Source organism: Bradysia coprophila, unplaced genomic scaffold, assembly GCF_014529535.1.
Source record: "Bradysia coprophila strain Holo2 unplaced genomic scaffold, BU_Bcop_v1 contig_232, whole genome shotgun sequence".
NCBI classification, from domain to species: Eukaryota; Metazoa; Arthropoda; class Insecta; order Diptera; family Sciaridae; genus Bradysia; species Bradysia coprophila.
In genome coordinates, this window is record NW_023503493.1 from 10,915,025 (window position 1) to 10,937,878 (window position 22,854).

General features: G+C 37.2%; 3 protein-coding genes and 1 long non-coding RNA gene across 7 annotated transcripts; 3 read left to right on the forward strand and 1 right to left on the reverse strand.

Moving 5' to 3' along the window:
• Nucleotides 1–323: 323 nt before the first annotated feature.
• Nucleotides 324–17,721, forward strand: LOC119076577. The gene is made up of 3 exons (XR_005087657.1): nt 324–337; nt 1,804–1,806; nt 17,683–17,721. It is a non-coding gene; the product is annotated as an uncharacterized LOC119076577 (long non-coding RNA).
• Nucleotides 2,836–7,199, forward strand: LOC119076573 (probable cytochrome P450 28a5). Its single transcript, XM_037183368.1, has 6 exons — nt 2,836–3,186; nt 3,249–3,387; nt 3,451–3,558; nt 4,855–4,956; nt 5,899–6,433; nt 6,507–7,199. Exons 1-6 carry the CDS (start codon nt 3,002–3,004, stop codon nt 6,938–6,940), a joined length of 1,503 nt encoding a protein of 500 aa, XP_037039263.1. The 5' UTR covers nt 2,836–3,001; the 3' UTR covers nt 6,941–7,199.
• On the forward strand, nt 8,265–10,301 carry LOC119076571 (general transcription factor IIH subunit 4). Its single transcript, XM_037183366.1, has 7 exons — nt 8,265–8,520; nt 8,579–8,683; nt 8,749–8,880; nt 8,944–9,409; nt 9,468–9,661; nt 9,727–9,841; nt 9,907–10,301. The coding sequence occupies exons 1-7, from the start codon at nt 8,369–8,371 to the stop codon at nt 10,189–10,191; spliced, it is 1,449 nt and encodes a 482-aa protein (XP_037039261.1). The 5' UTR covers nt 8,265–8,368; the 3' UTR covers nt 10,192–10,301.
• Nucleotides 11,829–22,808, reverse strand: LOC119076569 (altered inheritance of mitochondria protein 3-like). Of its 4 annotated transcripts, none has more exons than XM_037183361.1 (7): nt 22,467–22,807; nt 21,892–22,113; nt 21,759–21,831; nt 19,623–21,588; nt 18,710–18,798; nt 15,250–15,359; nt 11,829–12,330 (listed from the first exon to the last, which is right to left on the reverse strand). In XM_037183361.1, the coding sequence occupies exons 2-7, from the start codon at nt 22,013–22,015 to the stop codon at nt 11,954–11,956; spliced, it is 2,739 nt and encodes a 912-aa protein (XP_037039256.1). In that variant the 5' UTR covers nt 22,016–22,113; nt 22,467–22,807; the 3' UTR covers nt 11,829–11,953. The 4 variants fall into 4 exon arrangements, with proteins under 4 accessions (XP_037039256.1, XP_037039255.1, XP_037039259.1 ...); XM_037183360.1 differs by having other exon boundaries at nt 21,892–22,119; XM_037183364.1 differs by lacking the exon at nt 15,250–15,359 and having other exon boundaries at nt 22,467–22,808.
• Between the last annotated feature and the right edge of the window lie 46 nt (nt 22,809–22,854).

Genomic DNA, 22,854 nt, shown 5'->3' on the forward strand with positions numbered 1-22,854 from the left:
TGACGGGTGTTTTTGTGACGGTAAATGAAATGAGAACAATGATAAAATTTTCTAGCTTTTTTTTCAATGCTAAATATAATTTGGAAGAAAGATCAGGCCTATACGTTTGTTTATGCTTGAAACATAGTCCGTTTTTGTAGTCTACGGTTATTTACAGTGTTCGTATTTTACTTTTATGTTGATTAAAAACAGGGCCGTAGCTAGGGCACTACTTCAGGCAGTGATCAGGTGAGCGCGAAGTACCCTATGCAAAGATTTTTTGAAGGCAAACATTTTTATCTACCTTGACCTGGACGTGATTTGATAAATTTTAACCTGACCTGAAATCTTTATTTTTGTATCGAACATTGGTAACGATATCAAGAAAAATATAAATTTGGCATCTGCTAAAACTACAAGTGATACGCACTTTCTTCAGTATTCGGTGGCAATTCCAGTTCGATTGTGTCGTATGAGAAACATCAGGAGTATCGAGATAAATACTCTTGTTCCCCTGTTTTCTGTTCTCTACTGTTGGAAGTTCCAACTTGCAACGTTGATAATTGATACATTGCAAACGAATTTGAAAGAAGTGGTTGATTATGCACGTTATATCAATTAGTAATTATGACCAAACCAAAACAGAGAAAAAGAGTTGTATGCAAGAACAGGTGGTTTGTCTTCACCCATTACGCTTATCCACCTTATCTTCTCGTGTGAATTAAAATTGCAGCGACGAAAATGTTTGCTGTCGCATCACAGGATTAACATGCTGTAAACGCGTCATTTAAATCAAAAACAATGCCGTTGTCATAGTAGTACATGTGAGGAAATTGTTGAAATTAAATTGTCTGATTAAATATTGAAACTAGAAACATATTTGTATTCTGAATCAACAGTATAGTTTCATTGCATGTTTTAATTGTTTAACAAAAGCAGATGCAAAAACTGCGCATATTGTTCGTCGAGTTTGTTTAACTTGAGGCACCAGCTTCAAGGCTTCATGAGACACTTCACTTTTTTCAGCATTCGGTTCCGAAATTGTACTGTTTTGCAAACGTAAAAAATCCCACCTTCGTATCTAAGCGGTACTCCTTGGTATTTCTCATAAGCCATTTGAAACAGCTCACGAAATGAGAGAAATTATAGATAACGAAATTTGAGGAGAACAGCAGAAACATCTTACATAGAAAAGTGGGATTTTTTACGTGGGCAAAACAGTGTGATCAAAAAGTTTTAATGCTAAAGTTCACAGAGTTTCATTTATTGTGTGGAATTTTTCAAGCTACAATTGATAAATAATCCGATTCAGTTTCTGAAAATTTTCCTAAATTCAACGGAAAAAAAAGTTATCAAACCATGTTCAGCCAATCTAATTTATGTTTTAGAGAAGATACGTATCGAACGTTGATTTCGTAGACATTGTTGTTTTCGATCAACCGTACAAAACACTACACAGGGCCTATTTTAAAGCTTTTAGTAACGGCAAGCGTGTCGCCATGTAACGCTTAAATCTATTACTTCAACCTTTTCAAACATTTCGCTATGTGAGGTAACACTAACCAGAGTTCATCACTTATTTTTGTCATCGTTTATTTTACACTTTTTGTACTTTTCATTGATTTAGTACCTCATCTCTGTTCGGAACCCTCAACCCATGCTGTATACTGTTGGTGAAGTAGCATCAAATACTGGTGACACTTTCCATATTCATTATTTTCTATGATAACATCCCCAACTCGAAATAAAATCTTGATTACGACAGTTCTCATGTGAATTTTGTTGATGCGAGGCGAAGCTGTAGCTGTAGGAGACTCATTAAAGCATGTAAAATCTATTACATAACTCAGGGTAAAAATGAAATGTTTTCTTTTCGTGTGTTTATTGACCTTGGCTTCGCCTCGTGAATGTTGAAATTAAACTCTGCATTGCAGAGTCTGCAACAACATATATTCTTCAATTATCTTTCTTAATTTTCCACTACTTAGTCGTAATAATATGTCAACTTTAGGCTGAAAATATTAAACAAGGAAAAGTAAGCAAATCCATTCGATTTAAAATGCGTCTATAAATAACATACAGTAAAAATACTGGTGATAAACTTAATAAAATTCAATACAACATGTTTTTGAAAATGATAACAGTGTCAGATCAATTAAATCGAATATAGACGGATTCCTTTATTTATTATTGTTTTGATAAATGGACCTTTAGCCAACAACGTTTGAGGGCTCGTATTCAAATCGAAAAACTAAGAATTCGTTTTCTCAACTCAGTGACGAAAAACGAAACTTTTGTTGGCTTTTTTAAGCACAAAACTTTCTATGCAATCGACTGATAAATGACTTAAGCGGCAGTAGATTGTCCAGGCCGAATGTGATCATGTGCCTAAAAAATCATTTAACACTCGGTTGCATAAATAACTATTAAGTAATTCCGTCGTAATATGTTCCCTTTTCCATGCATAACTTCAACCTTTTTTCACCTTAGCCTCTAGTAACAAAAAAAAAAACCTTTCAAAACGTGCCGCATAAATGACTATTTTGGGCGTTGTACTTTTCGCCACTAGTGATGAAATGAATCTTGTTGTGGCATTACTGCATTAAGTTTTCCATTTCAATACTAGTGCTGAGAACACAGTTTGCAGTAGCCCTGCGCTATGTAAATTATGAACCGCCTCTTTACTATGCATCCCAAGATGTCATTGAAATGATAGATTAATTGAGTTGCTGGAAAAAAACTCAATGATTGTTTGCTGGTTGATAAGTTGACAAACAAATGATTGTTACGTGCACACAATTCCGTACCTCTCCGGTTGAACTTTTTTTTTAAAATTATAAACGGTATATATAGTCGCGTCGTTTCGGTGGCATCATCACTTTATTGCTCAATGTTTTAATAACAGACAATAAAAGCTCCTGACTAAGAAACCGTTAGCATCTTTATCTAACTGAATATCCGTTGCAATTTGAATCGCGCAATCATTTTCATTTGCTGAAAAAAGGGGAAAATTTTAACGAAAATGTTTTTGACAATGTTTCTGATATTATGCACGTTGGTAATCGTGTACGTGTATTTGGTGTGGAATTTCAATTACTGGAAGAAGAGACGTGTACCCGGACCGAAACCAGCCACTTTAATGGGCTCATTTCCGGGAACCTTTTTCCAGAAGAAGCATATTGTTGACGAAATTGATGAGATTTACAAGTGAGTAACGCAAATGCGTCGAAGGTAATTCCTTACTTATGCTGCATACGTCCGAAATGTAGGGAGTACAAAGGTTCGACACCGTTTGTTGGAGTCTTTTCCAGTCGTTCGCCTCAGTTAATGCTTCTGGATCCGGTGCTCATTAAAGATACCCTGATCAAGGACTTTCAAAGTTTTCATGACAATGAGTTTGGTGATTTGGTAAGTGCCTGCATATGCAAATTCGGGGAGATTACGTGACAATTTCTTTGTTCATTTTTACAGATTGATAAGGCATCAGATCCAATACTATCACAAAATCCGTTTATATTGTGTGGCGCTGAGTGGAAGGAAAAAAGAGCTGAAATAACCCCGGCATTTACTGTGTCAAGGGTAAGTTATATAATTACAATTTAATTAACATGAGCACTGCTCAAGCTCTGCAGTTCCAAGTTGTATAATAAACGAAGGTCATTTCATTATTGGGCTTACAAAGCTTTCACGAGCTTTGCATTAAGTTTCAATCAATGACATTGGAATTTTCCAATGAACGTTGCAAGCATCTATTTTAAGCTAAATTGATTTAATGTTGGTTTCGCTGACATAACAGACTTATAGTGATTTGACCGCACGTATTGATGTAATTACAATTTTAGTTTGATTTCGACACGTGATGTAATAGTCTAGGACGTTGAGTCGACAATATTTTTGATTGCAATTACTGCATACCGTTGAACGATATGGTTTTTTATTTCACATTTGATTTTAGAGATAGGTTTCGATAGGTTGGTGAAATGACAAATGAAAGTGAAGAAAACTAATTGAAAGTGTCTGGTTAATTATGTTTCGTGATGGGCATGGTCGTTAGATTAGTGTTTTACTTGTCACACGAAGATTGGTGAGATGAAAAAGACAATCGGACTATTAGCAAAGGGTCGATCTGTTTATTGGTGTAGTTGCATTAATGAAAAGTTTGTTCAACATTGAAAGAATCCCATTGAAATTGTGTGGCCAGAAACACACGAGACATATGCAGTGTTTTCCATTGTTTAGCCTGTGGTGAACAAATGGAAAACACAGCATAACTGTCGATCCCATCAATCGAAAATTGCTCGCGTGTTATCGGCCTGTTTACATTGCTGATGTCATGACACCAAGGGATTCGCGCACACAGAAGTGATATGCAAATTTATCATTTACGACCTTTAAATCCAACAGCAAATATAAACAGCGACTTACGGTTGATAAACCACTTTTAGCGTTTCATCTGGAATTTTCCGATAATTAGAAGTTCTATTGTGAGACAACACGAAAAGAAATTTCTTATCAGTAAATATTATGAGTATTAAAAGCCACTATACAATAGTCATAACATGTGAATATTGAACACAATGGAGAATCACTCTCCTTGTCGTTGATAAGGATTAAATGGAAATAATTGTAAATTGTTATCAAAAACAAGCAAAACATTGGCTGTATACAATGGAATTAACGTAAATTTTGGTTTGATTCACATCGGGAAAATGTTCATTGAACAAGTAATGAGATTCAAATCATTACAATTTGTATACACAACACACTCGTTCACAATGTTAATGACATCGAACGACGTAGTTTTGTGTTTATTGTTTACCAAAAATTTGTCAAGTGTTCACATACGGCGTTTCTTATCATTTCTTTTTCAAACAGGTGAAAGCAATGTACCCGATATTCGATGACATATGCCGGAAAATGAGTAATTACGTTACCTCGAAATTGGAGCGAAAGTCGAAAATGTTTGACGTAAAAGAGGTAAGTGGCTGACCTAGTCAATTTTTGTATTGTTGCGTCGTAATGTTGTATTTAGTCAGTCTGAGGGTAGTAAAAGTAAATAGCTCTTCGTTGTTGATACATTATGGAACTAAATAATCTTTTAGTTACGTAACGATCTATTGCCTTAAGGTATGAGTAGTCCCTAGTTAGTAAGGTAAGGAGAGTAAATTCATTTTAAAGTACAGTTTATTACTAACAGTTTCGACTTAATAGCATTCAAACGAAAACTGAACTTTTTGACGTTAAAATATTCTCCTCACTAAATTCTCAACTCTCAGAGCGAGGAAAAAACACCTTCGTCTCTGGGCATTTGAATATATTTTTAGTCATAAACGACATATTTCTAAAAAAAACAGCTGAGAAAAATCAATCTGGTGATGATATCCGGGATTTAAATACAATTGATTAGATAATGATTGAGTACTGAGCAGCTTTAGCTACTGACGATAAGATTCCATGAACTTGAATTATCTTTTGTGTTTGTTTAACACTCGAAAATTTCGCAAAGATAGTGTTGGAGAAAAGTGTGTGACGACTCGTAACTGACGATTTTTGATGTCGAAATTGATTACACAAAATGTGAAGTACAAGGACAAAGTACAATCAAAGAATGTATATCCGCAAAGGATGTTTCGATTTGCAGAATTTTCAATTTGGACTTTATTCAACTGAATGGTCGAAATATTCTTAGCTTTTCTTGAGATGACCGTCTGCGTTTAGTGTACATCAGAGATTCTTTACTGAATGAATAATAGAAGAAAATCTTTTGTGCATGCAAATAATAAACGTCTCATTGGTTAGATTGGTCATTTCCCGCAGCACCCTCAGAGCATTCTGTTCCATCTCTATTTTCACATAACCGAGAGCTTTTCAGCTACATGTCTATTTTATAACATTTTCTTTTGTTACAAAACGTTTCAGCTTGCAGCCAAATATTCAACCGATGTCGTATCAAGCGTAATCTACGGAATCGACTCAAAGTCGTTCGAAAACAATAATGGAAAATGTCAAATTCGCGAAAATGGTTCGTCGATTTTCGAATCGTCCTCAACGATCGTCATTTACTTTACACTCGTCTCCCTATTTCCGTTCATCAAGAAACTGTACAAAGTTGTGCCCAGTTCGGTCGAAAAGTTTTTCCAAAATCTGCTGAACGATGCCATCAAAATGCGCAAAGAGAGTAATGTTGAACGGGAGGATTTCCTGAGCTATTTGTTGGATTTGAAGGAGAAGAAAAACTTATCGAAAATGGACATGGCTTCGCATTCAATTACCGTTTTTCTTGATGGATTTGAAACTTCAACAGCCGTCATTTCATACGCTTTGTACCATTTGGCAGGCAATCCGCATGTTCAGAGAAAATTAAGGGACGAGATAAATGAATGTATTCGGGTAAATGGTTGTCTCGACCACGATTCGATCCTTGAAATGAAATACTTAGATCAAGTATTCAATGGTAAGAACGGATAATCTGACCTCAAATACGACGTTAAAACGTTATATACCTAAATGTGCAACTATTTCCATAGAAACTTTGCGCTTAAATCCACCATTCGGTACATTTTCGAAGCGATGCAATTCGCCTATCGAATATAACGACTACAAGGGAAATACGTTTACTCTTGAAAAGGACAAAGTCGTCATCATACCTGTCTACTCGCTACACACGGATCCCGATTTCTTCCCCAATCCAAAGGTATTCGATCCGGAACGATTCAATGAAGCAAATGGCGGCACCAAGCCGTACAAAGACAGTAGTGTATTCCTTCCGTTCGGATCTGGACCGAGAATATGCCTTGGTATGCGATTCGCCACATTTCAATCGAAAGCTGCCATCGTTGAAATTATCCGAAATTTCGATATAAGCGTCAGCAAGAAGACAAAGATTCCATTTGTCTTCGACCCGTCGAGATTTCTTCTAACGCCCCAGGATCAGATATGGCTGGACTTTGAGTCATTATGAGATTTGCTACCCCATTTTGGGGTACCATCAAAGGTCGTGGCGCACGTCGATCGCGCTGGTTGGCAGGATCGGCATCACGACCACTACGGTAATGCTGCTTGAATTTGTTGTGTGTATATTCTAAATGATTAGTATTTTGATATTCGCTGAGAAGTGAATTAGTATTTTTCTACATGAATTGTTAACAAAATAGCAGATTAGCCCCCCCCGATACATTTACAAATAGTTTTTGATTAAATAAAATAAATTGCAAAGTTTTCGCTAATTTTTTTCTGCTTGACGAACACGTTCAAATTTGTAGCCGAATTTCAAGGAGATTCCAATATATACCGAAACGTATGTGCATGATCGTACGATCTTCGTATGAGCAAGCATAGTTTCCAATATATACCGAAACGTATGTGCATGATCGTACGATCTTCGTATGAGCAAGCATAGTTTCCAATACATACCGAAACGTATGTGCATGATCGTACGATCTTCATATGAGCAAGCATAGTTTCCAATATATACCGAAACGTATGTGCATGATCGTACGATCTTCGTATGAGCAAGCATAATTTCCAATATATACCGAAACGTATGTGAATGATCATAGGATCTTCGTAGGATCTTCAAATGTTTGAACACTTATTTCTGCCACTTTCCATATTTGATCACGATGTGCTCCACACCAATAGGTTTGTTCCAATTAACTGCAAACCCGAATTTTGACAACACGAACGACAACGATTTCATCCACAGAAATGAACATAACATAAACATCAACTAACTTCTTTGTGATTTCTCGTTAAAATTTTCGTCAATCTGAAAGTTGAGGTTAAGTTGCCTTCTATGTCAGTTATCATCCTGTGGATGAAATTTGACATTTCGAAATGACCTTGGAACAAATCTATGGTCTATCTAGCACCGAGGCTAACTCTGACATAACTTGCATAGAAGGGTGCCTTTATTGCGAAAAACGTTGTATAAAACTCGATGATAAATGCTTTTTTAGGCTACGATGTGTATTCTTCACATCTAGTGTCTAGTGCCTATAAAAACATTTATCACAAACGCGCGGTGTTCGGATGTCAAAATTACTCAACTAGAAGTTTAATTCAAAAATTACACTTCAGTTCTATGTTGTTGTCTCGTTTTCGCTTATGTGATAAAATAGAGTTCACACTTGTCACTATCAGTCTCGGCGAGCCTCGACTTCTTCGTGACAAATGTGTAATATATATTACCACTCGGTTGTATAAGTAACTATTTCAACGGATGCCGTACCCTCATTCCATATGTTCATGACAGCTCATTGAGCTGTGCTTTTTCATGACATTTAAGAGGTTAAATGCAAATGTCAAAGAATTGAGAGTAAACAAAATTGTTGGTTGCGATAAAATTTGTTTTAAAATCGTTAAAATAAATGTAAGAATCAAGATCAGAATGGCAGAAAAGGATGCAAAGTCCATCAAAACAATACTGCAAAAGCCGGTCAATTTGGAATGCAAAGATTTGTACGAATATTTGAAAACTCGAAACACTGAAGTTCTGGAACGCCTGTATGACTATCCCACAATTTGTTTGGCCGTTTATAGGTAAACTCATTCCTCCTATGAAATGCGAACAGTGCAATTGATGCTCGAACATTTTCAGAGAATTGCCGGAGATAGCAAGACAATTTGTAATTCGGATTTTATTCGTTGAACAACCAGTACCACAGGCTGTGATTTTGTCATGGGGTTCACAAGTTTACGCAAAGTTTGTCACTCAAATTCTCTTGTTAAGTTGTTGACCGAGTCATTTCGTTTATTGTTTGTTATCAGGGAACACACTGCTGCGACAACAATTCTAGGAGATTTGGGTGTGTGGAGATCAGCCGCGATTCCCGGTGGACTGCCAGCATGGGAACTGTCGGGGACATTTAAAAAGAATCTGAAGATCGCATTACTCGGAGGGTATGAGAAAACCTCGACTGATCGCCGTTTGTGTTGATCAACTGATTATCTTTCCAATTTCAGTGGTCGCCCGTGGACAATGTGCAATGTATTGGACACAGACTCGAAAGCACGCGACATTACGTTCCTCGACAATTACGCAATGTCCCGATGGAGATGTGTGCTTCACTATATGGTAGGTGCCGGTGCCACAAAAGGTCCAGATGGCGAAACGATATCGCCGGACGCAGTGCGAATCTTATTGAATGCAAGTTTGATGAAACGTGACGAAACTGATGGCAGTCCGGTGATAACACGGCAAGGCTTTCAATTCCTTTTACTGGACACACAAGCGCAAGTGTGGCATTTTATGCTGCAATATCTGGACAGCTGTGAACAGCGCGGAATGAGTTTACCCGAATGTTTGTCCATGATGTTTCAGTTGAGCTTTTCGACATTGGGCCGTGATTACAGTTCGGAAGGCTTGAGCAACAATCTGCTACAATTTTTGCAACATCTCAGAGAATTCGGACTGGTGTACCAGAGAAAGGTACGACGATTTTGTGTCTTATAATGGCCTCATGACCTGAATTTAGTTGCAATTACAGAGGAAAGCTGGCCGCTTCTATCCGACTCGACTGGCACTGAATATAACGAGTAAAAATTCGGTAGCCATCAGCGACGACGATACGGAACAGGATAAGGGTCACATTGTCGTCGAAACAAACTACCGAGTGTACGCGTACACGGATTCCAATTTGCAGGTGGCTCTGTTAGGATTATTTACGGAATTGCTTTACAGGTCGGCTGCTAAGTGTTTTGACCACAGTGAATTGAACTACAAAAGTTTTGATTTCTTTTCGATAGATTTCCGAATTTGGTTGTCGGCGTTCTCACCCGTGACTCAGTTCGCCAAGCGCTTCGTGGTGGCATAACAGCCGATCAAATCATTAGCTATCTCGAGCAACACGCACATCCGAACGTAAACTTTGTTGTTCTCTTTGTGTAATCCATGCACTGATCCATTTCCAATCGTTCGATTTATAGATGTTTCTGCGCGAGAACATTACCAATTCGAAATCACCACTGCCACCAACCGTTGTCGATCAAATCAAATTGTGGGAAAACGAACGGAATCGCTTCACATTCACCGAGGGCGTTGCGTACAATCAATTCCTTTCGCAGAGCGATTTCATCACGTTGCGGGATTACGCCCAATCGATAAACGTTTTGATCTGGCAAAATGAACGGAATCGAACGATGGTGGTGACGAAAAATGGACATGACGATGTGCGTAAATTTTGGAAACGATATCAAAAGGGTGGATCGTAACGGCTCGGTTTTTTTTCGTGTGGTTCTAGCTGGAACGAGGATGTATTTGAATTAAGTGTATGTTTTCCAAACAGAATGTGGTTTCGGAGAAAGTAAAGATATTTCGTTGACAATGGGTGTTTTGAATTCGTTCGTCAGAATTTAATTTAAGTTTATAGGGAAGGTATAACGTAGCAACAGGAGAGTGTCCACATATTTCATCAGCTTGATTGCGGCCATTTTTTACCCATTCAAATTCACACGCTTGGCCAGGGGTAAATGTCAGAAGAACTACCTCCTATCCTATCGGAACTTCATCTTTTCACTGGAACAAGAAGCTGAGGAGATATTCAGAAAGAACTTCCGGTAAGTTTTCTGATTTTTTTGAACCACAGCCGCTCGTTGGGGAGTGATTCGTTTGATCCCTTTGAAGTGAAATCTAATAGACAAAACCACATCAAACATACTTCGGTGAAGCACTTGACCTTAACTTTCTATTGAACTCATATTATCGGCTCAGGTTTACTCGATTTAAGCGCAATTAAATTATTAAATTCACGCCATAAGTGCGCCAAACATTTAAATATTTTCAACTGACAGTTGTACAAAATAACGTTGACGTCATATAACAAATGTCAAAAACTAAGCGTTAAAATGGCTTGCTATCCGGTATGTTTTGAAATAGAAGGCGCACGTACAGCGTGTACAACGATGTTGCATTCTGTTTCTTTCTACCCTATACATATAGAAATTCGATACGAATTCCAGTGTACTTTCAGTTTCACACACAGTTAACAGGGAACGTCAGATTGTTCAAACAGAAACGGAATGCCCAACACAAACGGAAACAATTTTTCTTTGGGACAATATAGCTTTGCCAAAGAGAAATCGTTTGTGCTTCCGTTTGTGTTGGACATTCCGCTACTGCTTCCCTATTGGGGAACGCTAGATTTTCTGAATAGAAAATCTAAACGAAAACACAAACGGAAAAGCAAATAAAAAGGGCAAGTTTGTGACAGATTCACTGAAAAATAATTAAATTCTGACTGCAAGGATTTCAATTAAACAAAATGACACAATGTAGCGCATCTATCCGCATCGACATTTTTCTCGAACAAGTCACGTTAGACTCACTGTCATGTTTTTGGCTTTCATTTCCTGAGAAATGTTAACAGATGGCATTGCTGCCAGTAAGCAATGCCATCTGTTAACATTTATCTGCTCATTTTTGAACTGCTAGGCCACGAATTCTAATTTCTTACCTGTGACGTAGTAAGAGATATTTTCCCATACGATTGATTAAACAACAGATCAACAAAGGCTCGACCCATTTTTTTTTCCTTCAAAATTCAATTTATTTTAATAAAATATTTGATACTCAATCACAATCTGTCTGTACATTGCGGTATAAAGCATACCAAAAGTTTAATCAACACGCAGTGGCGTTGGTTTAATGCAAATGAAAAAAAAATCGAAATATTTAAATATCGGGGATGCAGACACAAAAGCGTTCGTTCTTTGACAATTAAATGGAGTTCTCTTCTTTATACAACACACAGACTCACTAAGTCATATTGTTCCGCGCACATTTCCCGTTCATATTACAAGAGTGTGGCAACTAAAAGATTGTTTGCCTCAGAGTTCCAATCTACAAAAAATTTCTTTTTACAAATCGATTTACAGTCTAAACTTTCAATTCCATTCTTCTGTTGTTGTTTCCTTTACGAAAACAATCTTTCCCGAAACAGAGAGAAAAAATATTACGATCGCACAACCACTTCGTCTACCACGGTCCCCTAAAATCGTTTCGATGCGGATACGGTGGTGGCGGCGGCGGAGGTCCAAAATAATTCCGATGCATCGGGAAATTGTGCGAATCTTGCATGTGTGGCGGTCTCATCGGATACGGAAAATCTCGGTTATTATTCGGCCGGAAACGTTGTCCCCGACCAGACGGCGGCATATCGAATGGATTCCGGTGCGGCGGTTCATCGGACCGATAGCCCATGTCACCATTGTCCCGTTGATAGAACGGTCGATTGTCCGACAAGAATGACGATGATGTTGATGATGAGGGCGGTGACTGCTGGTCGCTCAAATGCGGCGATGATTTATTGTTTCCAGAGTGAGGATTAAAATTTCCGTCGCCATTGGATTCATCTAAATTTTGGATATTAAACGAAATAATTGTTAGCGTTTTCGGATGAAAAGTGGATTGCGGAAGTGGTGGCGAAAGAGAAGAATATGGCTAACATTAAGACAACAGAGGAGAAAGAGAATGGATCGCTGAAAATTAAAAGTTTTTTTGGTTTGTTTTTTGTTATTTGGTTGGTTGTTTTTTGGTTGAATGAAAAGGAAAATTTAAATTTGAATTTGGTTAAATGAGACTGTGTGGCGCCTCGGTTTAATGAACACACATTATGTGTGCACATTTGTGATGGTATCAATTTTGATGATCGCTGTTCGTTTTCGGCTGCCAGAGGGAATTCCTTTCCTTCATTGGGTACACAACGTCTGCTGACAACGGAATCCATTGGTTGTAATTAAATGTTTGGCGGTTTTCTATAGATTAATCGTAGCACTAAACCTTGCACTACAAAAATTTGTGGTAAAGTTAAAATTCAGTAAAAGGAAAATCATTTAAATAAATAAAAATCAAAAAACGAAAAATTTTTCATTTTCATTTTTGATATAAATTTCTGGATGGAGAAAAGAAATATAAAAAAATATTGTTTTGTGGCAGCAAATATTCAAATAGAAAAGCAAAATAAAAATTTATTCTAAGATAGCAAAACACTTTTAATGAAGCAAAAAAAAAAACAACCGACGACGGCACAAAAAATTAATTGATATAATGAATGAGCTATACGATTTCGTATGTTTGGTTAAAATATCCAACAAATTTTATTTGTAAATTCTATACTAAGTCAATAAAGCATTCACGTTAGCAAATACACTAAATGGGGGAATGGGGGCTAATTCTATTTCTACGAAGGAATAATTCATTCATTCCAACTAATATTCCCGATGTTGACTAACAATGGTGTTCCTATGTTTCCATCATTTTGCAATTGTAGCAAAATGTTTTCATGCTTCGTGGCCGAAAGTTTGGGAATTTTAGATTTTTTCTCGTAGTTCCGACCCTGCATGAAAAGTTCTATACGTATCTGTCTTGGACGATTTAATTTATATTAGGCACTCACGGAATTGTCTAAAATCAATCGTCCACGACAGATACTCAAGTAATTCTAGTGACATTCGACTTTGTGGGATATTATTATTATCCCACTGGGATAAGCAAAAAATCATAAGGCCAGGTTGAGGTGTTATACATGGCTAAATGTTTACAGTGCCATGCCATGTAAAGCGCCTTAACCGGCCTTAGGAAATTAACATCAAGAAATGCACTTCCATATGCGACGAATACCGAACTGACCGTTAAATTAGAATTTCCTGAGCTTATGAGTGACATGCAATGGGCCAATCTTTTTCTTCCATTAACGTAACTTTAACCTAACGAACATTCAGAGGGACCATAATATTATCAGGCCCGTACTCGCTACCGAAATCAGACGCTACAAGCAATGATTTTGTATAAAAAGGCACCAAGGTATTTAAAGGGAAGCCACAAAATTAAAGAAGCGTTTTGGTCTGAGCCCGTTTGCTGATAGGGTCAGTCAAGTACTACGCATGCTTACGTACATGACTTACATAGATTATTACTTTCACTAAGGTCCGGACTGGCCTTAGGACATTCGGGCGATGCCCAAAGGACTCTTGTTTTTTGTACAAATGAAAGGTCTTTTTGCAAATTTTGGTCATACATCGACCGAAGAGCTTTTTAAGCCATCCTTACACATATAAATTATTCAGAAATACAAAGAGGTGCGGACTGCACGAAATTAGTGGATTCCGTCGAGACTACACTCTGACTTAAAAATATCAGTCCGTACAGCTCTTCAGAAAGTTGGTTCTCTCTGCAAATTGAAACAAATGAAAAAGCACAATACACTGGGTGCGTTTCACACTTAGATACATGATCCTAATCCCACATCTATATGAAATCTATCCCCTGAAAGCTTTACGTATTCATGTACGGATTGCATGAATACGTAAGGTGATGTGTGCATAAATTGGTACCAAAATATTATTCTGGACAAAAATAAGTGGTTCGGTGATGTCTCTATGGCCTTGTGTCTCCATGCAAGGACTATTTTTGGGAAAAGGTTTTCCCATATTTTCTTACATTTTCCAAGATTTTTCCAAATTTTCTTTATAATCGGCGACTTTGAAATAAGTGACCTATTTCGTTGCAGCTGTTTTTCAGCTGATCCACTCATAGTCCCTGACTTATGGAAGGTATTTCAAGATATCCGTACATTTTAGAGACAAACTGAAGAATAATTTTCTGTCCAGAATGATATTCCTCACTGATAAGAAAATAACTTTGGAAAAGACCATGCACCAAAATGGAGCCCTAGATATAATTTCTACCGATTTAACCGGTCAAAACTTCGAAATATTAAAAATCAGAAAAGTATTCAAGAGCGGCCGGTAATTTTTTCAGCCTATAAAAGCCGATGACGAGATGACGAAGATGCAGGCTGTTACACTGATACACAAAGACAACTGAGATTTCTTCTACACTTTGGAAGATTTTTTCTGATTGTAGACACACTGATAAACACATTCCACCCAAAACTCACGCACCTCCAACTCACTCAACAGTCAACACACATCAACTCTACCATCAAAATAATAATTTAAAAAAAGAAAATCAAATTATTTACTTTGCTAACAATAAAAAAATGCAACAAAAAAATCGAGAGTTAAAATTGATCGGGAGACTCATCCATTGCATAGAGTCATATGATTATTATGCAAATCATATATCTCGGTTACACTTAAAATCATTTTGTTCGCTTCAAAGATTCTACGGTTCTATTTATTATTATAAGAAATGTTAAAAAAAATCTTTTTTTTTAATTCAGATTTTACTTGGCTCTAAAAACAAAATCCGAAAAATTTGCGAGTTCTTTTTGGTTTTGTCATTTGTTTTTGTTTATGAAAATTAGATACCTTGAGAATTGGATGATGAACTAGTGGTGCCTGCCTGACCACCATTACCCATATTGCTGTTGTTATGTGGTCCGTCCCTTTGGTTATTTAAATAACTGCCACTATTCGATCTGATTTGAAATTCAAAGTTTTATTTATTCATTTTTGGATGGTTAAAAACTGGTGAAAAAGAGACAATTTAATTAGTATATAATGCGGACACGCAACAATCGAACAATCTGTCCACATTGATAGCGCAGTTTTACTTTTCAATATTTAAAATTAATTTTTCTTTTGGTTTTTCTTTGTGTTTCTTTTATATGAAAAGTCGTATTTTATGCTGAACTGGGACTCATATACTGAAAATATTCAACGTTGACGTTAGTGCATTAAGATGATGATAGAAAAAAACCATTTACCAAAACAACATCTAAATGAAATCGGACTTAAAATTAAATTTCTTTGTTTGTTTGTTTAACTTAAAATCTTATTTCCTTAAATACTAATCCGGGATCTAGTACTTTCGAATGCTGACCTATCTCTAATAGCAAGTGGAATAATAAAATAGTCAGGAAATGTTTACTAAAAATGTGTTTTTAACTTAAAACTTAAAGCTAATTGGGGTCATTGGGATGCAATTATATTGTCTGTCGATTGTTTGTAATGAACATGGACTTTAAGTTACATTAATACGTCAAAGGCTTCTACCCAACAGATATTATGACAAGCAATTTATCGAAAGAAAAAAAAAAACATTAAAAACGACGACGGTAGACCTAAATGGCACATTTATTTACCACACATTCGAAACTATCGACTCGATATTTGAAATTTTCTAATTTATGCTGTCATTGCCAATTAAAAAATTCTTGGTGCAACCCCCGCCCTTGAGCAACATAAAAAAATAAATTTTAAGGTGACAAGAATTTGACGTATCTTTCCATAGCGTCTAGAGATGAACATATTGAATTATTTAATAGATACATTGAACTCCAACCAAATTTGTAACGTAATTTGCTTCAGCTGTTCATCAACTGATCAACTAATACGATCTCACCATCTTATACGTGTTTATAAGGTACCACCATACTATGCGTATGTATGAGAACGGAACTCGGGTATACGGCAGTTAGGTTGCTAAAAAAAACAGCTGAAGCAATTTTCGTCACAATTTTGGTTGGGGTTAACTGTAGCAGTTGTGGCTCTTTGTTGCTATTATTATTTGAAGAGTGTGCTCAGTGATTAGTTCGTGCCACTTAAAATCCAATTTTTAAAAATGAATAAATGTCCTAGCGAAATAAACATTTTTCTTCACATCCCACCTGATGGAAATTAAAATGTCAAAATCAGAAGTTGAAATGGAACATAATGATAAAATTGTTGGATCTGGGCATTGTTGCATTTAGTCATTCACCGACGGCAAGTAATCAGCATTATCGGATGTATTAATTCATTTTGATCGAAGCGTTTCAAGAGATTGCCTTCAAATCTTTTACTTCATTCCATTAAACATACGCCCTAATCAGAGTTTGTCGTTATTGGGTAGCAGGTCCGTAACGGGATAAAAAGGAATTTAAGATGACGATGAAGCTATTGAAGAAATTCTAGAGTTTCTCTTTCGTGTAGTTCGCAACACTTAATATCCTGATGAACTCAAACGTGGAGCAGACTATTGCGTTTGTATGCAAAATGCAAATAACTAACACTATACAGTTGGTATAGATTTGTCACGCTGTGGCCTATACTGATCTACATCTTAGGTATATTTTTCGATTCGGAAATATAATTAAAAATGAGTCAAAGAAAAACTGTAAAAATGTTAGCGCCATTCACGTTACATGGATGTGAAGCACCTTTTAGATTCCAAAGCTAGATGTGGAGTTGTCTAACAACACAATCGAAAAATACAATTGTAAAACGAAATGTTTCATAAACTTCGAGTGAATCGACTTCTCATGTTCTCAATAATTTCCTAATTTCGAATAAAATTCAGAGCATACTTATCGGTGCACAACAAATTTAAAGAAAAAAGAAGAAGAAGATATGAAGCAGTGTTCGAACCGTGTCTTTAAATAATGTGGCTTATCTAAATGGTGTAATGATCAAATGAGAAAAGATTGGAATTTTTGTCACAAACTAAACATTTTCTTAATTTTATCTTCTTGGCTCAAAATCGATTTTATTCATAGTAAAAATTAGGACAAGCAAGACAACAAATCAACATTATTAAATTACTGGAATCGTAACAACAGTACGACAACAGTCTATTATCAACAATTACTCGTTGGTTTTACGAACAAGTTTACGATGAGTAAGGTACTCGGGGTGTGGCATACAGTCTCCATGAAGCGTGGCCTAATAATAATCATTTTCACTAAGAATTTTCTCCAAGTGTCTAACAACTTTGCCTTTAAAGTCAATAATTTTGAAAGTAATACTTAAAATACTTGGAAGTTACAGTCGGAGAAATATAGATTTCGGGATTTTTAGAGATATCATCGTTTATATAATTCTCTCAATTGACATTTGAAATAACATGCGAAATAATAGAATACAGAAAAATGATGAAAACGATGATGTCTCTAAAAATCCCGAAATCTATTTTTCTCCCACTGTATTCGAATGCAGAACGATTTTCTACTGGTCTGGCTTCGGTGACAATTGAAGAAATTTTTAAAATATTTCCATTTGACCGATTTCTCAGAAATTATTGTGAGAAACACTTGTCTCTACAGTCGGAGAAATATAGATTTCGGGTTTTTTAGAGATACATATCATCATTTCTCCAATTCTCTCAATTGCCATTTGAAATAACATACGAAATGAGAGAATACCGAAAAAGCGATGAAAACGATGATGTCTCTTAAAATCCCGAAATCTATTTTTCTCCGACTGTACAATGAAATTTATTGGACTCAGACTTTGCACGAATGATACCCAATATCACAATGAAATTGTTGCATGAATAACAGCTTGAACGTCTTTGAGTTTGTAATGACAACATTTTGCCTTAATAACCCACGAAGGTTAGAGCATTGTCTACTATATTAGTTTCACTGCTTATGGTTCTACTCTCTGATGCCCTTTCATTAACAAAATACCATGTGGATTATCCGCGAATAAATTGCCAAAAATTCAAAAAATTAAGAATATTTTGAAGGTTAATTACGATCTGGATTTGTCACGAATTTAATGTTCATCTAACAGACGTACGCAATATTTCTCGTCTTATAATCTAATCCGTAAATCAATAGGAGTAATCGCCCAAAAAAATATATTCCTCACTCAAACTTGTTGATCATTGAAAACAGAACCAGTTCGAATCAACAATTGCAATTCAATTTTTGTCTGTCTTATTTTACAATTTCTTCCTAAAAAGTAAATTTCTTCAATACTCTTAAAGCTAAAAATTTAATTAGAAGATTAAAAACTAAAAGTTTCGAACAAAAAAAGGTTGAAATTTGAAATTTCGATCACTTACCCCATTCCCATACGTGGTGGCAATTGCTGACAACCATCGTCATCGTCGAACTTCCTTTTCTGACCGGCTCTTAAATGCGAATCGATTATCTGTTGTGAAGCGGAAGACAAAACAACGATTTTAGAATTATTCTTCGATTTAAATCGTTCGGGTCCTAGCTTTAAAATCTTGCGTAAGAAGACCTGGAGAAACATTATTAAAACAACACTTTCACTACAGTAAACAAGATGTCCTAGATTTTTATTTTAACGAGTGTGGCGTTTACAGCACAAGACGTAGGTAAGGGATGCAATCATACAAGTCAAAATTTGTATGACGAACGCTAGTAAGAATATTTTTTCAGGCTCAAAGTGAGTTCAGGTTGACATTAACCTGAGGTCTGGTTAGCTGAACTTGATTTCTATAATTTTGATCTGATACGAATTGACCTGAGACCGGCATGTAATACAGAGGAGCCAGGTCAGGTTTCCGATTACCTGAAAAATTTGTGCGAAAATGTTAGGTGACCCGAAGCCTGATCTGACAAGATGTCACTCGAACTATTATTTTCGTTTGGTATTCTCCGTTTACGATCGAACAATGAAAACTCCTACCACTCTCAATTGTTGTGAAGTAAACGGAGAGCTAGGCCGGATAATTTCTCGAATAGACGTAATGTCACGCATAGAATTGTGGAGTCAACAGAAATTATAAAAAAATACTTTTCGCATCTCATCGCAGTTCGTTCTTGGCTAATGTAAATTGGAGAGAATTTATTCTTTTGTGCCCGACTTTTTCCAATAAAAAGTGCCCGAAGACAGCAAAATCTGTTGACATCTACTGAGTTTCCATCCCATTTAATGGTAAAAATTTACTAGGTTAACGTTCCATCCAGTAAAGCTAATGGAAATTATTGTTCGACTTGCATACTTACATTTGTCTTGCTCTGCGGATAAGGAACTGGTTGTGGTGAATTTCTCTGCGGATATTGCAAATTCATTTTTGATTCCATCGCTTGCGGCGGTTGATTGCCGGTAAAGCAACCAGTCGGTGGCGGTATGTTATTAATCAACTGATGAACTTGTTGCTGCTGTACCGGTTGTTGTTGTTGTTGTTGCTGCTGCTGCTGCTGTTGTTGTTGTTCAATCAGGTGATGTTGCATAATCTGAGATTGTTGGACTGGTTGAAATTGGACTTGCATACCGGTAACGGGAGTCTGTATGTGCGGATTGAATGTCGTTGCTAAAATGTGTTGCTGTTGCGGTCGAAAATCACCGTTTGGATTTTGCTGCGTAATCAACGCTTGATTGCTGACAACGATTTCATTCTGACGAATTGGTTGGGTCAATTGGAACGATTGAATGTTTCCGTTTTGTGTGACCTGTTGAAATTGCGGTTGCTGTTGATGCCACTGTTGGGCATTGACCAGAAAATGTTGACCGTTCGGTGTTGAAACGTGAATTTGCTGGGTCGGCGCAGATATTTGTTGTATGGACACGGGGATTTGATTGTAAATTTGATGTGTTTGCGTCTGTGTCGGTTGTGCCGTTGTGATCAAAGTGTTGCCCACTATATGTTGGATTGGTGGCGGTACGGCCATTATTGGTGGTGGTACTGTTGAAAAGGTTGTGCACTGCGTCACGGTTGGCTGTGATTGAGTCGGTCGTAATTGAATTTGAGTGGCCGATGTTTGTGCTTGACTCGTGTTCGGTGTTACATCCGTACTGCTTTGACTTTCAACGTCTGGTTTCTCTTCCGATTTATCGCTGGGGCTTTCATCGCCAGCATCTGATTTGATAGTCGACTCTTCTTTGATGTTACCAGCATCATCTGTACTAGGGCAAGCAGTGCTGGCGCTATTTTGTTGCTGACTCACAGTTATTGGAGCTTGAGTGACTTCCGTTGCAGGCGGTTGCATTTGTTGTAGTTGATGCAAAGGAATCTGCTGAATTTGCGGCGGTTGCGTTTGAAAAATGATATTTTGTGGTTGAGTTTGTTGATGGATTATATTGGGTGGTGGCACCATATAAGCCGTGTTGCCTTGTACATTATGTACGATGTACTGTTGGTTGGGTTGAAGTTGTTGTGGCCGAATGGTTTGCTGTGCAAAATGATTAAATTGTGGATTAGGCTGCACAGTTTGTTGAACAATGCCTTGCAACTGATGTTGTGGTTGGTAAATGTGTTGGATTGTCACTTGATTGGGTTGGCCAGTAACTTCATTCGTTTGTAACGGCTGCTGTATGTATTGGTATTGGTAATTTTGCGGCGGCTGATTGAGAACGATTTGGGTGGTCGGTGGTGGCTGTGATAGATGCACTGATGGTGGAGGACCTTGCAAATGAACCAGTGATCCCTGTTTGACTGGTATGTGATGGATCGGTGGAGGAATACTGACATTACCGATAGTCGGCGCTGGTTGAACCTGTTGCTGAAGAACCATATTGCCTTGATGCAAATGAATAGGTAGCGTTTGCGGTATCATTGCCGGTTGTTGAATTATCGTTTGCTGTGACTGTGCCGTCGCTGGTGGGACAATCGGTGGAGCCGTTTGTGTTAAGAAATTCTGTGGCATCACTTGTGAATTGCTCAAGTGTTCCATTCCGTTTGTGTTGGGCTGCACAATTGGTGGCGGTACATGCATCGGTGGCGGAACGGACATCTGGCTGGGAACCACTTGCTGTGGATGCTGTTGCTGCTGCTGAGCATATTGAACCGTTTGTACCGGTGGATTCACTTGCTGGAAATGAACCAGTTCGGATTGCAGTGTTTCGATTAGATTCCGGGCCAGCTGCTTTGCCGACTGTAATCCTTCGTAGCGTGTATGCTCAATGTATAGATGCATAGGTTCTTGGGACTCTGTCCCGAGTTGTGGATCGACAAACAACGAACCGCGACCCCTACAAGTGAGAGCGAAAAAAATGCATTTTTAGCAAATGAACACGAAAATAGTCGGAAGAGAAAATGTTCAAGGAACTGATGTTTCATTCCTTTTCGATTGGTAGTTCACAACCACGTGTCTAATAGGTGTGTAGTCACCTTTTGTTTCTGTATCAATCAAATTGCTCACCTTAACGTAGCTACCGCACCAGTTTCATTCCGAATGTAGTGTAAATTAGCTCCTCCGGCGCCGATTAATTGCCCTACAAGTAAGAATCGATTATTTTCTCCGATCACTTCAACGAAATTAACGAGCGTTTCACCTCGTAAATCGAATGCTGGCGGTGCATGATCAAGACCAACTGGAATCCGATCAACAAATGTTTGGTTCGTTTGTTGTGGTGGCATTGTGGTGTTCGGCGGAGGACGATTCATAAATTTCGACATTATTTTTGCGTATCGTTCGCCTCTCTTATCTTACGTTGCCGACGCTGTGGTTTAACAACTGGTGTGTTCAAAGCTGCTGTATGAATGGCGTTAAACTGCTGAAACTGCGAAAAAATTACCAGATTATTTTCTAGTTACGTAATGCGGAGCAAACATTTGCCGAAAAGTTGTTGAAAATGCGGAAACAAAAAATTAATTTTTTTCTTCATCCAATGCGAACGAATTGCGTTTGATCATTTTCTAATCAAAACAACGAAACGTTTTATCTGACAAAAGTTGATCTCATCCAAGGTCATTAAACCAGCTGAGAAGTTTATTTTGTTCCGACAACTTTTCACAATCGTCTTTACTCGACAAAATATAAATCACATGAAAAGACTCTTTGTCGCAGACTCTCTCAATAGTGCAGGTCAAGATTAAATTTTGCACACATTCGTCCGTATCAATTCACCTTCAATTATTCATTTTTCCGTGCTGTTCGATTAAATTTCAGGTGCTCTCGTTCAAACTGTCTGTTCGTGTTTTGAAACGTGAATCACGAACACCGAAAATTTACGTTTTATGGAAATTGTTTTGCTTCTTCTCTTTTCTTGCACAATTTCTATTGTACTTGTTTACTGTCTATATTGTACACATCATATTTCACACATCGTCCATTTGGATTTCATGATTGTTTATCGAATGAGTAATCTTAAAGTGACGTTTTGATAGAACAAATGCTCAAAAAATTCACTTTTTTATTGCGACGATAATAAAAATGCTGCCATTTTTCACTCTTATGTACTTGTACTATACAAATTCGGAACGGTGGAACTGATGGGAACGATGGGAAGTTTTTT